Raw genomic sequence first — 15,470 nt, forward strand, 5'->3', positions numbered from 1 at the left:
AAAGGCCCTTCTTTGCTCCCCAGAAGGCTGAGTGGTTCAGCGAGGTTTTCCCAGAGCCCTCTTCCACAGCTGTAACCCAAAGTGGAGTGTCACCTGGATATTTCCCCCCAGCCTGGATGAGAGTGAGTAGAATGTGAGCTCCCTAAGAAGATTCTGGCCAAGTTGAGGAGTATATCTCCTTTTAGGGAGTGTTGTGAATTAGATCCATTTCTGCACCCTGCTGTTGCAATGGAGCAGACTGTGAAAGGGAAGATTCTCAGAGGAGCTGTGTTTTAATGTAGCAATTTGATTCAATTTTCCACTCTATAAAATTACCCATCACTGCTCGTTGCTTTCTAACAGACACCTTCACTCTTAATTTAACAATCCTATCGAATTCTGCCAGGGAAATTGGAAAAATTTATCACCTGTGAAATTTTATTTTCCTTTGGTTGTATCTGTTTTTGTAAAACTTCATTAACGACGATGACTTGCTGAGGAAATTATCATTTTTTTTTTAACTTCAGACACAAGAAATGGCTCGACCTCAACCAAGATATCATTTGCATAATAAAACACAACAAAAAGGCTGGGGAAGTCGGGCTGGCAGAGGCTGGAAGTGCTAGGGGAAGTAGCAGGCTCTCCCTGGTGGTGGGGAGGTGGGTGAGGTCCTCAGCAAGAAGGAGACGTGGGGCCACAGCCTTGCTCCTTGACTCAGGAAGCAATGACGTAGCTTCCTCCCCCAACCCCTCCAAGGGAAGAGATAAATGTAGCATTGACAGGGTCAGACCCTCTTCTTAGGAATCCTTGAAATGCAGGTTGCTTACTGACCCTGGCTTTTTAGCAACCAGTCCTGTCATTAGGGGCCTTAGATTCACCTACGTTCCTAAGTTCATCTGGGATTGAGGTTTAAACTGCTATAAATTTTGGCTTAACTCGAATTTCTCAGCAGAGCACTGAACTCCTGGCAAATTTCCACAGGAGCGATCTTTCTGAATGGACTTGAAGATTCAGCGTTCCTGTGGTCTAACTACCTCACAATTAAAAGGCTCAGTCTTCGGGTTTTCCACAGTCTGACCCCCACTGTGCTCTGCACCATTCGACAGCTGCTCTTGTTCCCACAAGAAGGGGCTATGCGGAAGCACTGATGACTATACATTTTTTGAAATGCCGGTTACCATGCCTTTGGAAGAAAAGAAATATGTACATGGGCCTGCTGTGATGGTGGGCTGAGGAAACAGGTTTATGCGTAGGAGATGCAATTAGATTTGTGGTATATATGAACTAAGTACTAATGAGTTGTACTCTATCAGGGTCTTAGGCTACTGACACAGTTTGCCAGCACTTATCTGTATTCCTTTAGACTTTTGATCACCTTCCTCATTTTGAGGTGACTTTATATTATTTTCACATTTACAAAGAAAAGAAGTTGAAACCAGAGCGTTTTGGTGACCCACTTCAAGATCCAGAGTAAACCAGTGAAGGCCAACCTGAGTAGTCTTGACTCTTTAACCTTGTCAACATATGTAATAAATTACTTCACATGGCAAAGGTGAAAGACACTCCCTGATCAAGTCATCTTGCTCTCAGAGCAAGGGAGAACTTCTGTACTGGGTGGGAATCATGGAAGCTTCAATGAAGCTTCTCTATGCTCTTCTTCTTCTTCTTTTTTTTTTAAGATTTTATTTATTTATTCATGAGAGACACAGAGAAAGAGAGAGGCAGAGACACAGGCAGAGGGAGAAACAGGCTCCATGCAGGGAGCCTGATGTGGGACTCGATCCAGGGACTTCAGGATTACGTCCTGGGCCGAAGGCAGGTGCTCAACAACTGAGCCACCCAGGCATCCCTCCCTATGTTCTTTTCTTCAGAGATTTGGCTTCCTCTGGAGGTTTCAAACTTACATTCTTCTACCAGGTCAAGAATTTCAATGGAAGATAATCAGAAGATAAAATTTCTCACCTGGTAAGACTTCATAAATATCATCTTCTGTCTCCTTTGTGGGCTCTTTTGGCCCCATACTCCCAGGCAAGATGATAGGTCTGCACTGGGAACCGGAGTTTGGGGCATCAAAGCCATCAATATCATCATACGTCTCTTCCTCTTCCTCCTCTTCCTCCTCATCTTCACACGGAATGGTTAAGGAGCTCAGATCTGCCAGGGCAGAGGTGAGAATGAATCACAGTGGAGAGATAAAGGAAAGAAAAAGGCAGGGAAGGAAAGAGGGAGAAGGAGGTGGAGGGATGAGAATAAAATATGTCAAAAGAAAATGAAACGCTAGGTTAAGTGCTGTTATTTCTAACGTGGGCCGTGGTGCCAGGAAATCTACAGAAAAGGCCAGACTAGCACTGTGTCAGGTTTAAACTATCAACATAAATCCTTCCATGCAATAAAACTTGATCAGGATGAAGCAGCTTTGAAAAGGATGAGTGTGCGAATAAGCACATGAAGTGAAGGGATGAAAATGAGGCCAGAAGAGGAAATGCCAGTGTACCGTGTACTGTTGCCAAGTAGAGAACTAGAAGGGTGAGTGATGGCCTGTGGCTCCACAGGATGCGCAGAACCCTGGGAGCTATGGTGGCTTCCTGAAGGTAGCTGAGCTGTCAGAAGCTCATCTCTCCCATGATCTTACTGCAGAATGTCAGGCAAGTTTGTTTATAAAGAGAAAAACCGGCAAGGGTGGAAGAAGAGAAAGTGAGATACAGAAAAATATTATAGTAGTGCAAGACCAAATGGAATGGCTGAGCCATGTGGTTACCATGTCCTTTTGCAACTGTACAGTCTGGCTGACCTCAAAGTGGGTCATTCCAGAAAGGATATGGAGCCATTACAGCACTGGGGAGCACAGGGCCAGAGAGGGAGATTGGTTTCTTATTTTAATGGGGAACTGGGAAGGTTCGCTCTCTGATGTCTAGTACCGAATGCTCTCTGAAACCCTGCTGAGGGGCTTCTGCAGGATGGGCGAGTGCAGTCAGGGTACTCTGGGGAAGGAAAGGATGGAGAGAGACATCCGGCATTCATTTCAAAACACAATAAAACTGTTTGGCTTGATTAGGCATTTAATAAAGATTTTGCAACAATTTTCATCTGAATTCTGGTGCCACATCATATGAGGAAGGGATCAAAGACACATTTGTGGCTTAAACCATATGTTATTATTTTGTTTGTTTTAAAATAAAATGGAATGAATAATTTCTTCAATGTGGGATTCTGAAAGTACCACAGGGTACAGCTCAATAAAGCTGCTTTGAGTTTTATTGAGGTTTACACACTTAGGGGTATATTACACGCATAAATCCAAGGCACCTAGATGAGAGTGTACCCTGTAGTCTTGCCATCAATGTTCATGTTTGCCTAGTTCCAGTCTATTATACGTGACGCTCTTGGTAGATACAATAGTTTGTTTTTGTGAAAGCAAAGGCATAAACTGAGTAAAATAGGCAATTCTTGTAATTAAAGCTCTGGTGCTTCCTTCTTTTTATCCACAATAAAATCTTATAGCAGAATAAAAAACAGAGGCGAAAAGGCTTGGTGTTTTTAGGCTGATGTGTTTCTCTCTAGGTCTTGGGCCATGAACAAAGTTGGTATTTCTGCCTTTCTTCAGCAGCAGAGTCCTGCCATGATGGTGTAATATGGGTTATCTGATGCCAAGTGATAGATTCAAGTAGGCTGCTTCTACCTGCCAGGCCACTCCCAGATAAGGCTTCCTGGGCCACTGTCACTGCTGCGCTTGCAGGCTGGCCAGCAGAGGGTACTCTAAGAGCGGTCATTTAACATCTTCAGGCAGGACTCTTCCCATCCCAAGGTGAGGAATATTTTATTGTGGTTTGGGAAAGAACAATTTGCTTTTAATGTCAAATGGTCATGAAGGCCACCTTGATTAGATTTCTACTTCCTGTTAAGTTTAAAACAAGAAGATTTGGGACCTAAATTACATCTAGATGACTTTACATTTGATATGAATTCCCTTTCCAGAATATAAGGGGTTGGGGGATCCCTGGGTGGCGCAGCGGTTTAGCGCCTGCCTTTGGCCCAGGGCGCGATCCTGGAGACCCGGGATCGAATCCCACGTCGGGCTCCCGGTGCATGGAGCCTCCTGCTTCTCCCTCTGCCTGTGTCTCTGCCTCTCTCTCTCTCTGGGTGACTATCATAAATAAATAAAAATTAAAAAAAAGGAATATAAGGGGCTGGGAGATATCTAATTGAGTTGAGCTAGTTTTCATAATCTCCTTTTCTAGTGATTATGAATACTACAGTGGTCATCTCCAGGTTGATGGTTTGTTTACCTTCTGGTTCATACATGGTACTATTTGTTGTTATAATATAAGGAATGGTAGAAGGGAGAATGAACAGAAAAAATAGATTGAAGCCTGTGGGTTATATTTATGCAATATAACTTCAACTGCAAATCCACTTAAGTATTGTTTCTGTAATAATGGTACTTACCCTTTAACAAGAAACTTATTTGATCCACCCAGTCCCTGGCTTCAGCTGGATTAGCAGCTGTAAACTAGAGAAAAATTAGTGAATTAATTTATCACCTTTATGAATTCATAAAATTTCCATGAATCCTATAGGGAGGTTCAAAGAGAAGAGCTTTGTGGGCCAAGTTGCAGAGTCAGGTTGAAAGCTCAGGATTTGCTGTCTGCTTAATATTTAGATAAAAAAAAATCAAAATCTTACTCAAAGTGTTATTTCCCTTCAGTAGTTCTGTATAGCCCATATGGACTACTGTTTGGGTCCAGACCTTCATGCATGTGCATGTGCATGTGCATTCATTCGATTATCCATGCATTCATCAAGCATTTTTTTGAGAAAAGTTTACAGAAAGAAAAAGCAAACTAAAACTCCTGACTTCAAAGAACAATGTTCAGTTATGGAGACAGGATACACACTTGAAATGGAAACAATTCAAAGTAGGTGCATCTGAGAACAGTTGGATGCTAAGAGGGATGCTGAGAGAGCACAGCAGCACTAGAGGAAGCCCGGGAAGCTTGAGAAAGTAATACTGTTCTGGTTGGATTTTGAAAGAGTTGGTGGAAGCTTCCTGGTGGAGGGAACCATGTGCAGAAGATGAGGTGTGAGACCACTGTGTATGGGGGAGGGTAGGCAGATCAGCCAGACAGGAGACCAGGAACAGGTGGTGCTGGAGCGTTCTGGGTCAGGGGTCACGGGGGGGGGGAGTTGGTGAAGGGGCCCTGAGTACTAGGAGTTCAGACTTGAAATGTAGGCAATAGGAAGCTGTAAATTCTAAGCAAAAGGCGTGGGAGATTCTTTCAATTGTTGTGGGTAGAAGGGATTAGAAAAGGGAGAAATTGGAGACAGAAGACCATCTAGAAGGCTATTTAGCAGGTCCTCTGGGGGACGTGGTTGGGACAAGTATTGTGACGGCTGTGGGAATAAGAAGGGGAAGATCCAAAGGATATTGTAGAGGAAGAATCCACAGACCATGATAATGACTTGGATTCAATGGGCCAAAGAATAGAAGAAGTAAACAAACTCTACATTCTGATTCACAAAACAAGTCAGTCAAGCATCAAGCCTTAGTAATTTTTTATTTTAAATGAATCAACTTGAAATGACTCTTCCCGAAAAACATTTTTATTATCTGGCCATTAGGGTAAGATAAAGATATGTACCGTATAAGAAACCTAGATTCCTGCTTAATACTTATTAATAGACATTATCATTCTTGATTTCATAAAAACTCATTTACGTAAGAAATGTCTAAGGAAATTGATTTAGACTTGTCAAATAAATTTTTATGTGAAGGAGGCACCATCAATACTGAATAATAATAATAACTTAGATACAGACCCAGTGCATACATCTGTTATATATATATATATATATTTATTTATTTATTAAGGACTCTTTATAAAAGTTTATTTTATTTTATTTTATTTTATTTTATTTTATTTTATTTTATTTTATTTTATTTTATTTTATTTTATTTTTATTTATGATAGTCACAGAGAGAGAAAGAGAGAGAGGCAGAGACATAGGCAGAGGGAGAAGCAGGCTCCATGCACCGGGAGCCCGATGTGGGATTCGATCCCGGGTCTCCAGGATCGCGCCCTGGGCCAAAGGCAGGTGCCAAACCGCTGCGCCACCCAGGGATCCCCTAAAAGTTTAGTTTAAATAAAAAAATCTTTTTTTGAAATTCCATATTAAAGACCTAGGTCGTTTTATCAAAATGAGATTTAAGGTACCATAGAAATATAAAGGGACAAGTACTGAGAAGCATTTGAATAGTCAAAAGGTTACTCAAGTGGTTAATATTAACCTTAGCATGGCTTTTCTCTTTCTCATAAGTTAGCTAACGTTTTTCCACATTGTTTTAGTAAAATCATGATAAGATAAAAATGACCAACAAGCGGGAAACAACATTTGTGTGTGTATGTGTGTGTGTATATATACACAGACACATGTAAAAATATATTTTCAGAGAAAATCATGACATTCCTATAGTCAGAATTTTTTATTGCTTTAGCTAATAAATGTCTTGCTTATAATATTGCCTACTATATTTGTCAAATATATAAGAATGAACACATTGAAAAATAAGCATTTCTCACCCCAACCCAGGTACTCTAGTCCTTCCAGTTATCACTGTTACTACTCAATTGTCACCCATGTCTTAGGAGTCCTTCTAGAGATATGCAATGCTTCTACACACAGGAAGATTATTTGGGATAGCAAGATGAATATGGGAAAATAACTTATTTTTCATTCTACTGTCAGATTTTTCTTTTTTCTGGCTTTCATGGAATGAAGTGAAGGAGGTCTGTTAAAAAATAAAGAGGATGGAAATTGAAGGTGTGAAATCAGGGATGATGAATAAGGAATTGGATTGTGTGCTGCAATAGACAAGACTCTCACCTATGGAGTGAGACTGGGAAGGGGAGGGGTGAAAAGTCGGAAGCCAACCAAAAGCAGTATCTAGGATGAGAGTGACAATACAGAGGAGGAAGGAGGGCATCACATAACAAAGGTGAAGACATGTCAAGAGAGAAGGTCCTGGTAAGAAATGAGCAGGTAACAAAGAAAGGATGGAACCCAGCATAGCACCCCAGCTCACATGCAGCATGGAATGAAATTACAACACAAATGAGGACCATCATCTCCTCGGCTCATCCTACCTCATAGCTGCGCCTATCCTGGGAGGTCAGTTCAAAGCAGGATTCTTTCTTGGAATCTTTTCGCAGGTAGGGGGCCATCCGTACACTGTAGCCCTTAATGAGAAAGGTCCCTTTGGGCTGCTTGCCTGCAAGACAGGAAAGCTCCCTGTATCCCTAGAGAGATGCAACCGCCAAGGGAAGGCATCTTCTCTGGTATGTAAAATAAAAGCACGGAAACAGCTGTTACATCCCTGAGGAACCACAACAGTCAAGGAAAGGTTATTAAGGAAGCTTAAGAAGAGGCTACTGTGACAGTGAGGCAGAGATCACTGCCAAGCTAGGGAAATGCAACATGAAAGGTTATTTTGCCAAAAGAGTACAACAGAGACAGAGAATTTATTAGAATGTTAAGAGATCTATAATAACAGAAGGAAGGAATTATTACAACAGGGAGAGAGTGGCTGTAAACGTGAGGCTCTTGAAGGCTATTATAGAACTGCAGCATGTTATTATCAGGGCCAGCAGAGCTCACGTTTGAGAGGGGGTGGACAGCAGCACAGGGGGCATGAGGAGTTCCCAGGCTCTCTCCCTATGCCCTCTGTAGCATTTGGGCTAGACTGCTCTCCCCCACTGCTGGTCAGGTGGGAATTGGTGCTAGAGGGAGCATAATTAAAACTCCATATTTTATCCCCCCTTCCCAGAGGTCAAATTGGGAAGTAGCAGGGTTCTGTTAAGTATCATTGGGTGATGACGAAGGAGGGACAGGGCTCTACGTGAAGGAGAAGAGAGACCATTTTGCCTGTAACTCCCTTTTTTAAAAAATAAAATATTAGGAATGGGAAAAGAGGCAGGTGGTTCCCGATGGTTTTCTGTCCTCATGGTGTGGTTCAGGCAGAGCATACAGAAGAGTGGAACCACAGCGTCAGGGTGATGATTTGTGTCCTGTTATCGTGTGAAATGGATTTCTTAATACATGCTTTTTGAGGATGATGATGATAAGGTGGCAGTGGGTTGACAGTATTAGGAAAAGAAAAGAAAAAGACTCTATCCTTACCTGGTTGAGCTAAAAGAAATACACAAACACTCTATACTTACTAAGAAAATGTCTTGGGCACAATAAGAAGTAACTGGCGAGAAGGGAGCCATGCAACAGTGCTTTTTGACACCAGAATCTTTTTTGTTAAAGTATCTCTCCTTGTTCTAACTGGCCACTAAATGTTTTGTTGTTTCTTTGGTCACCAGGTTTTATTTCACTCTGACGGCAAAATGGTCCATAAAAGTCTCCAAGTTTCTCCCTCTCCCGCTCTCTCACCTTGAGTATAGAGGATTCTGAATGAATGAATGTGATACCTGGTTTTATATTCAGATATGCCAACCACTTATTTAAATGCATGGGAAGTGAAGAACATTTTTTTTTTGGAAGTGAAGAACATTTTACAATGATATAAATTAGTTTGAAGGTTTAAAATAAGCAAATAGCACCTGGCTGGCTTGTACATCTAGAATTCAGGGAAGAAATTGTGGTTTCTGGGTTGAAGAGTGGTCTGGGGGTTGGAAGGAAGGCTGGGGGTGTGTTACTTAGGGTTTGAGCTCTGTGGCTATGGATTGTGAAGGGGGCTTCACACTTCACCTCTAGATGGGAAGGTCTCTGAGGAATATAAGAGGGAGGAAGAAGAAGAGGAAGTCAGTGATACCTGTGGTAGGCAGAGAGGCAGGGTGAATCAATTGCCTTGACGCCCAAGGGCAAATCTTAAGGATGCCAGGTCATTTAGCAAAGCTGCAGTTCTTTCAGCTACCTTAATTCCAAAAGTATAGGAAGTCCAAAGGCAATTGGGTAGATATCTGATTATTCCCTAGACTGGACATCTAGGCATTGGAAGATGCCTAATCATGGAAGGAACAAAGAGAGGAGTAACAGGGAATGATTGGAAGGAAAAGGAAGGGTTTACTCTGAATTATGAGCCTCTGTGTCAAGGAATTAGAGCCCAAGGAAGGCCTCCACAAGAACTGATGTGTTGCTTTTCTTTTTCTCTTGCTTCATAGAATTATTCCTGTGGCTAGTTAGAGTCTGCAGGAGGGTACCCCTTCTTTGAAGGTTTGTGTTCATTTACAATAATAATTTTTTAAAAGATTATTAATTTATTCATAAGAGAGACACACACAGAGAGAGGCAGAGACATAGGCAGAGGGAGAAGCAAGGTCCAGGCAGGGAGCCTGATGTGGGACTCAATCCTGGGACTCCAGGATCACGCCCCGGGCTGAATGCAGACACTTAACAGCTGACCCACCCAGGCGTCCCTACAATAATCATTTTTAACTTGTATTTAGTTGTAGCTGACTCATATTTGTGCTTATATCCTGTTCCCTCTCAGGAACTTAGCGACTGTATTAAGCATGGTTGGGAAGTCTTCTAGGGATAGCATATGAGTGTTGTGCTTGATTGACTCAGTGGTGGCTCATTAAGAAGCTGCCTCTGGCCTGAGTCAACACTTCACTGCTGCTGCCATCTGGCTGGAGGGTGTCTCTTGGGCACAGCAACCATTCGGGTCTCAGTACTCCATGGCTCTAGGGATGTCCACTGGACTACTTCCCAGTATTCAGTAGGATAAAGTTGAGAGCATATTCTTAGAGAGTTTGGACTCAAGGGGTCTATTTCTGGGCTGTTGCTAAGCTGTTGAAATCCTCAGATTTTTTTTTCAATATTTTAACTATACGGTTAATGTCCATAAAGAGTTGGAGGTTCTTTAAAAAAAAAGAATGCCAAAGTGTTCAACCTTGATAATATGTTATAGTCATAATAAAAGATGATCTTTTTTAACATTTTATTTTTAAAAAGATTTATTTATTAGAGGGAAAGAGTGCACATGTGAGTTGGGGGGAGGGGCAGAGGGAGAGAAGCTTCAAGCAAAGCCCCACCTGGGGCTTGATTCCTATGACCCATGAGACCATGACCTGAGCCAAAGACAAGAGTTGGATGCTTAACTGACTGAGCTACCAGGGTGCCCCATAGATAACCTTTTGATATGTTGACCACATTATCCTAATGTTTAAAGGGGAAATAACTTCTAAACTGGCATCTGAGTTTTTGGTCATGGGCAAGGTATTACTTACCCAAGGCTGTTTTTCCCAAGCATGTCCCTTTATGGGTGTTAGTTAAAGACTGCTATCGTGAGATCTAAGTGCTCGAGAATTTACGAAGTGCTTGCATCCAGGAGTGAGATGCTGCTGTGCAAATGAAGAACACTTACTTTTCTCATTAGCATAGTAGTAGAAGAGGCCTCTGCTGACAACACACCACCGCTTCTGCCACTCTGATCCAAAGAAACTATGATCTAAACAGAACAGCAGTAAGGGATATAAATTCAGGTAACTACAACCACTGAAGAGTCCGTAAAGTCCAACAACACACAGTCCAGTGTGTTATTGTTTTATTTCCTAGGTTAATGGACTGTAAAACCCTCCCTTTCACTCCCGCAGGCTATCCCATATTGACTCAGAGTCCAGAGGGCTCGCTCAGTTAAAGGTCCAAATTCTAAACAGGGTTTGCCTGATGTGACCCCTCACAGCTATCCCACTATCTATCTTCTTTTATAGCTTTCAGGTTCTAATCTCATCTAGTACTTTTCAAATTCTCTATGATACTTTTACGTGGTGCCTTTTAGCAAACCAAACTGATGCTCCAGGCCACACAGGCATGAGAAGTTCTTTCTTTGTACGAAGGCAATTTGCCTTTTGAGTGTTAAACCTGGGAACCCTGGGCTTAGTTAGGATAGCAGTATCTATTTTAATCCAGTGAGTGATGGGTCGAGGTTGGGCTCCTCTGAAACGTGAAACTGGGTTGCTTCCCATCGGTTGTAAAATTATGCTTGTGGCAACATAGTTTTACTCTATGGGAGCACACTGAGGGATGAAAACAAGAATATCACTCATGCATTCAACAAGTATTTATTAAACACCTGTTGTGTACCAGGTGAGTAAAGCAGAACTAGTTTCCTATCCTGGTGGTTTTGAGGCATCTCTTCAGCCTACACATAGACACCAGACTTCTTTTCCTCTCCTGCCTTCTTTTTGGCCATTCATCTCCAAAACACAGAATTGGTCATAGAAAAAGCACCTGCTATGTTAGCCCTCTTTTTCTTCATGTCCCTCCCCTTCCTGGAACATTCTAAGGACTGTGGATCTGGTCAGTACCTTTGCTTTTCTTTTCCAAGTAACCTTGCTTGATGATGTTATCAAGTTCTTGAGCTCCTCTTGTGATGTCTTCCATTCCTAAAAGGAATAACAGCAGAATGCTTTGTTGAAGCCTGACAGAATTTTTTCATTTATTTAGGCTCCTTGAGATAATCCACATTAATGAAGGGGGTGCAGAAACACAACAGCTTAAACACAGTACAAAATAAAACAATTTTTGTATGATGGGGGAAGTAAATTTTCTTTCTTCCTAATTATATCTAATGCTAAAATCACTTACAATGATCTAAACATACATGAGTTTGGACAAGGGGAAGTAGCCTAAATATGTGCCTAAATATGACTCTAGAGAATTAAGAGTTTGCTGTGGATATAAGCTCCAAATAGGATAATCCACATTGAGATAATCAAAAGTCAAATGAATTTCTACCAGCAGAGAGAAGCTTAACGAGTGATAGAGTTCACCATACATGCAACCACCTCCGTGAGAGCAATACACACTCTTAAAAAAACAAAAAAACAAAAACATAAATATTAAATTCATACAAAGAAGGGCTCAATTGGCAGTAAGTGCCACATCCTGGTTTTGTCCAAGTATGGGAAAGAGTCTAAGAATGGTTGGAGCCTATGCCAAGAGAAGACTCTGGAACTGCCATTGGCTTTGGAACATGTGCTGCTAACATCCTTGACTTTCTTTCTTTCTTTCTTTCTTTCTTTCTTTCTTTCTTTCTTTCTTTCTTCTTCTTTCTTTTTTCCATCCTTGACTTTCAGTTAGCCTTGTTAGGTACAAATTTATTGAGAAGTCAAGATCCTGAGCCATCTTTCACTACAGGGGTTCACACTTATTTTATAGAAGGGAGGGGGTAAGGACAAAAAAGGACATTTTATCAAAAAATAAAATGAAACAAGAACAACAAAAACTCTTTAAAAAATACAAGTCTATATATCTGTTTTTAAAAGTTTATTTACTGGGCAGCCTGGGTGGCTCAGCGGTTTAGTGCTGCCTTCAGCCCAGGGCATGATCCTGGAGACCCAGGATCGAGTCCCATGTTGGGCTCCCTGCATGGAGCCTGCTTCTCCCTCTGCTGTGTCTCTGCCTCTCTCTCCCTCTCTCTCTGTCTCTCATGAATAAATAAATAAAATCTTTTTTTTTAAATAAAAGTTTATTTAGTCATCTCTATACCCAAGACAGGGCTTGAACTCATGACCCTGAGATCAAGAGTTGTGTGCTCTTCCAACAGAGCCAGCCAGGTGCCCCCAAGCCCGTATTTCTTAGTTAGGAGAAATAAAGAGAGTGGGCTGATATAGTTCTAATGTTTATTCTTTTTAGTCTCCAAAACCAAAGCTCTTTTGGTTTCCCTTAATAGATTTAGAAATCAAAACAAAATACAAACCAAATTAAGGCACAACCCCATATAAATCAACTGGGTCACCTATACAATATATTGAAAGTTTGGGGTTGAAATAATTTTTTCAATTGCACAATTGTTTTTTAAAATCTACTATAACTAACATTTATTTGGGTGCGGGGGGCTATGAGCTGGCACTTCTTATTTAAAAATGTGTTTAAAGGGGCAGCCCGGGTGGCTCAGTGGTTTAGCGCTGCCTTCAGCCCAGGGTCTGATCTTGGAGACCCGGGATCAAGTCCCACATCAGGCCCTGCATGGAGCCTGCTTCTCCCTTTGCCTGTGTCTCTGCTTCTGTCTCCCTCTGTGTCTCTCATGAATAAGTAAATAAAATAAAAAATAAAAATAAAAAAATAAAAATTTATTTAAAAAGAGCATTTTCAGACAATTTAAAATGCAACTAAGATTACCTTTTGCTTCTTAGCTGTTTCAAACTTAGTTTTAAGCATAGAGATCTGAAGAGTTTTTCTTTTTTAGTGTGTCAAAGTGCCTGATTCTTTCTATTTGTCCTTATTGTCAACTTCCTTGTTCATGGACTATTTTCATTTGTGTGCTCTACAGTTAGCAAACTCTGTGACTGCTATAAATCCTCCCAGATGGGTCTCAGGGTGCACACATGAGATGAACAGCAGCAAAGGGAAGTTCATTTGTCTAGGATCCTTTCATTTCTCCCACCCCTCTAAAAATTCTAATATCTTTCTGAAAATGCTCTCCAAGAAAACAGAAACTGATCCACTGAGGTTAGAGTGGCTGGGTCCAGGACCTGAGCATGGCTCTGAAAGCCCTTTGGAGGAGACTTCATCCTCTCTGTAGCACTGTCAAAAATCGCTCCTAGAGGCCTAAAAATGAAATGAAAGACAGAGGGGATGAGAAAAACAGGATCTCCTAAGCTTGGAGTATCCATCCCTTCTTTCAGTTTTTTTTTTTTCTTTTCTTTTTCCTTTTTTGAGGTCTTGTAAAACTTAGAGACACTTCTTGTTAAAGATGCTGAGAGTCTGAATCATAAAAGACATGTTAAATGTTCTATTAGAATTCAAACCTCCTTTTTTAATGCAAATCTAAATGCCATTTTATGGAACATCTATAATTATGAAAATGGGAAGACATTGCCTCGTGTGCGGGGAGAGTCTGTGAGTATGAATATTACATTAATGTGCCCACACCAGCTCACTGATCCTGCTGGCAGGAGCATAAAAAATGCTTGAGTGAAACTTTTATTTAGATGTTAAGACTCCAGGCCCCAGCGGGGTGACAGAGACAGTCCCTGTGAGTTGCCATCAGAGAGAGAGCTTGAATTGAATTACCCAGGGGGGAAGGAAGTAGTGATGAGCACTGCTTCGCTTATTTAATTTCATTTACTTTCAGTACATTATCAGCATGAGGCATTTCTCTCCCCACCAACCGAAACCCAAGAATGCCACCACCAAGAAAACAAAGACAGGATGCTGCAGAGATGTTTGAACTCCAAGTCACTAATTCTAGGAAGCTAGGGTCAGCACCACCACCACCTTCTTTCCCAAAGAGTCATACTTAGTTTTGCTAAAATTGGGCAGGGAATGAGTTGCTGAATTCTCTCTCTTGGTTATTCACCAGCAGATTTTGAAGAGCACCAGAGATAGAAATGCGGTATTTTATGTGCTGTGTTTTGGCAAGATGGATTATATTGGTTTCTTCTTTCTTTCTTTCTTTCTTTCTTTCTTTCTTTCTTTCTTTCTTTCTTTCTTCTTTCTTTCTTTCTTTCTTTCTTTCTTCTTTCTTTCTTTCTTTCTTTCTTTCTTTCTTTCTTTCTTTCTTTCTTTCTTTCCTTTCTTTCTTTTTTCCAAATATTTTATTTATTTATTTGAGAGTGTGTGAGCAGACAGAGAGACAGAGAGAGAGAGAGAGAGAGAGAGGCGGAGGGAGAGGGAGAAGCAGGTGCTGCACTGAGCAGGAAGCCCAATACGAGGCTTGATCCCAGAATTCTGAGATCATGACCTGAGCTGAAGGCAGATGCTTAACTGATGGAGCCACCCAGGCGCCCCAGTGTTGCTTTCTTATTAGAAGGAATCTGTACTAATGAACTCTCTTGCCTGGTTTCTCTTATGGGCAGTGGACAAAATTGAGATGAAGTTGGAAATGGCTATGGAATAAAAATTAGGAAATTGAACCAAATCAATTTCTATTCTAATGATTGTCTTCTGTGTACAAGGCACTGTGTGGTGGTGAATATAATAACAGAATTGGGGGATCCCTGGGTGGCTCAGCGGTTTGGCGCCTGCCTTTGGCCCAGGGTGCGATCCTGGAGTCCCAGGATCGAGTCCTGCATCGGGCTCCCAGTATGGAGCCTGCTTCTCCCTCCTCCTGTGTCTCTGCCTCTCTCTCTCTCTCTCTCTCTCTCTATGTCTATCATAAATAAATAAATAAATCTTTTAAAAAAATAACAGAATTGTTCTCAGTGTAAGTTGACACTGAGCTCAATTTCATTAGCTCCATGATCTATTGGATAAATCCACACAATCAAGATGGGAAGCCATTGTGGCAATCAAGCTGTCTCCTCTTTCAGTGTCAGCTCGGTGTCCTACTGATCAAGAACCAGTGATCTCGAGGATGCACAATGTTAGCTATGGTCCTGGGGTGATGAGGCAGGAGGAGTCTTGTATGGCTGAATCCACACCTCCTGGCAAATGAACAGATCTGCTGAGCTACTTAATGCCTAATAGAAAGTATGTAAATACCTTGCAGGATGATGATAAAAACAGGAAGGAGCCAAAAATAATTGCATGAGTTGCTATTT

At 41.4% G+C, this 15,470-nt stretch overlaps 1 protein-coding gene across 1 annotated transcript in view; it reads right to left on the reverse strand.

Moving 5' to 3' along the window:
* SKAP1 (src kinase associated phosphoprotein 1) overlaps positions 1-15,470 on the reverse strand; it is a 280,023-nt gene that overhangs the window by 38,634 nt on the left and 225,919 nt on the right. The window contains exons 5-9 of the mRNA XM_055328928.1: positions 11,292-11,369; positions 10,349-10,432; positions 7,122-7,246; positions 4,426-4,489; positions 1,942-2,133 (exon numbers count right to left, since the gene is read on the reverse strand). Of these exons, the coding sequence (XP_055184903.1) occupies positions 1,942-2,133; positions 4,426-4,489; positions 7,122-7,246; positions 10,349-10,432; positions 11,292-11,369 (543 nt within the window). The remainder of the gene's footprint in view (positions 1-1,941; positions 2,134-4,425; positions 4,490-7,121; positions 7,247-10,348; positions 10,433-11,291; positions 11,370-15,470) is intronic.

Source organism: Nyctereutes procyonoides, unplaced genomic scaffold, assembly GCF_905146905.1.
Source record: "Nyctereutes procyonoides isolate TBG_1078 unplaced genomic scaffold, NYPRO_anot_genome, whole genome shotgun sequence".
In the NCBI taxonomy this organism is placed as follows: Eukaryota; Metazoa; Chordata; class Mammalia; order Carnivora; family Canidae; genus Nyctereutes; species Nyctereutes procyonoides.